Source organism: Alnus glutinosa, chromosome 5 (assembly GCF_958979055.1).
Source record: "Alnus glutinosa chromosome 5, dhAlnGlut1.1, whole genome shotgun sequence".
NCBI lineage: Eukaryota > Viridiplantae > Streptophyta > Magnoliopsida > Fagales > Betulaceae > Alnus > Alnus glutinosa.
Window position 1 is genome coordinate 17279730 of NC_084890.1, and position 2501 is coordinate 17282230.

At 39.9% G+C, this 2501-nt stretch overlaps 1 protein-coding gene across 1 annotated transcript; it reads left to right on the forward strand.

The window, feature by feature from the left end:
- Positions 1–209: 209 nt before the first annotated feature.
- LOC133867799 (transcription termination factor MTEF18, mitochondrial) lies at positions 210–2277 on the forward strand. Its single transcript, XM_062304556.1, has one exon. The coding sequence runs from the start codon at positions 402–404 to the stop codon at positions 2175–2177; it is 1776 nt and encodes a 591-aa protein (XP_062160540.1). The 5' UTR covers positions 210–401; the 3' UTR covers positions 2178–2277.
- Positions 2278–2501: the final 224 nt, after the last annotated feature.

The following is a 2501-nucleotide window of genomic DNA, read 5'->3' on the forward strand; positions in this document are numbered from 1 at the left end:
ATTTCTCAAGTCCTGGGCCGGGGGAACTCTGAAACGCCAAAACCCTTCTTCTAGGGTTTCTTTCTACTGACGGCTCCGTCGTCGATCCTCGTGACCCAATTGGATCGGTCCCGCTTCTCCTTCTTCGGGTTCGCGAACTCGAGGGATCCGCTTGAGCTCTTAGGGGGTGCAAAGAAGCAAATTGGGACGTGAAGCCCTGTAAAGTCTATCCTTGGTAAGAAAACCCCTCAACTGAAGCTTGTCAATTTTGTGCCCTTTTTTGCTTTCAGCTCAGCTCTCTGTGGAAATATGTGAATGACCCACATGCTTTCTTCTGCTAGAAACCATTGTCATCTGGATTACAACCCCTCTCTCTCTGTCTCTCTCGGAAGTACTTGTAGATTCTGTTCTCTCTTCTTGCCATGTTTGCATCCAGAACCCGTAAAAGGGTGTTCAACTTCTCTGAAATGATTGCCAAACTTAATCACATTGTACTTTTCTCACCTGTTTTGTATGATGAACCAATAACTAAGCAAAACCCGTCTTTTATTTCGGTTAAAGTTCGATGCTTTCGCACTTCTGGACTTAGCAATGACACAAAAGTCTCCGTTACTGAATCAACGCAATCACCCAATTTCACTTCAAGACTCTCTCGGTTAGCTAGGACTGAAGCTCAGCACGTACTCTTTGATTATTTGCATTGCACTAGGAGCTTCAGCTTCACGGACGCTGAGCACATAAGCAAGAACTCCCCTCATTTTCTTCAGAATTTGCTCTCCAAGATTGATGGTGAGAAAGATGTTGCTCGGTCTTTGACCAAATTCCTGCGGTACAATCCCATTAATGAGTTTGAACCATTTTTTGAGAGTTTGGGTTTGAGGCCATCTGAGCTACTGATGCTTCTCCCACAGCACTTGATGTTTTTGAGCGATGATTGTGTTATGCTTGAGAACTTTCATGTTTTATGTGATTATGGGATTCCCCGTTGTAAGATCGGTAAAATGTATGAGGAAACTACAGAGGTTTTTGAATATGATAATGGGATATTAGCTTTAAAACTTCAAGCTTATGAAACATTGGGTTTGAGTAGACCCACAGTTATTAAGCTCGTTAGTTGTTGCCCCTCACTGTTGATTGGTGGTGTTAACAGTGAATTTGTCAAGGTTCTTGAAAGATTGAAGAGATTAGGGATTGAAATTAATTGGATTGGAGGGTTTTTATCTGGTAAAAGCACCTACTACTGGAACAGAATGCTTGATACTCTGGATTTTCTTGATAAAGTGGGCTATAGGGAGGAGCAGATGCATTGTTTGTTTAATAAAAATCATCCATTGCTGTTTGAAGGTTCCGGGAAGAAGGTGTATTTATTGTTTGGTCGATTACTCAAATTGGGTCTCAAGATGAATGAGATCTATACTCTTTTTACACAGAATCCTCAAATTTTGTCAGGTAAGCGTGTAAAAAATCTTCTGCTAGGAATGCATTTTCTACTAGATATTGGAATGGGTTCAGAAGACATTGCAAGCATCATATCTGCCCATATCCAACTTCTGGGTTTGCACACTCTGAAAGGACCCAAAACCGTTTGCAAAGACTTGAAAGTTGGAAGAGATGGTCTATGTAAAATTATAAAGGAAGATCCAATGAAGCTGTTTGAGTTGGCATCTAAAGCGAAAGTAAAGAGCACTGAGCAGGCATCTTCCGAATATCCTAGTAAGCACCTGGATAAAACAACATTCTTGTTGAGATTGGGTTACATGGAAAACTCGGATGAGATGACGAAAGCTTTGAAGCAATTTCGAGGCAGAGGAGATCAATTACAGGAGAGGTTTGATTGCCTGGTGCAAGCTGGTTTGGAGTGCAATAGCGCAGCAAACATTGTTAAACAAGCTCCTATGGTTCTTAACCAGACCAAAGACATTATTGAAAAGAAGATTGATTGTTTAAGAAACTATTTAGGTTACCCAGTAGAATCCGTGGTGGCATTCCCAGCATATTTATGTTATGATATGGAAAGAATCAGACAAAGATTTTCAATGTATGCTTGGCTGAGGGAAAGAGGTGCAGCAAAGCCAACATTGTCCTTGAGTACTCTCCTTGCATGCTCAGATGCACGCTTTCTAAGATATTTTGTAGATGTCCATCCTGAAGGTCCGGTCATGTGGAAAAGTATAAAGAACCATCCACCTTCAAGCTAAGAACTTTTTTGTATCCTTCGGTCTTATAAACATATTTACTTTCTAATAATAATAATAATAAAAAAAAGAAAAGAAAAAAGGCACCACAATTGTGTAACAAGTGAATGATGACGTTCATGTTAGTTGTACCTGTATTCCTGTTAATTTCATCCATGATTTTCATATCATCTGTTTCTTCATTCTTGATATGAGATCTTGTTTAGCAGGGTTGCGTATTTCATCTTAATGCGTCGCTTGACTCGCTTGTTACTTTAATAAGGTCCTTGGTTAGACTTACTTTCTATCTAGGTTCATGATTAATAGAGTTTTGTTTGAAATGATTTT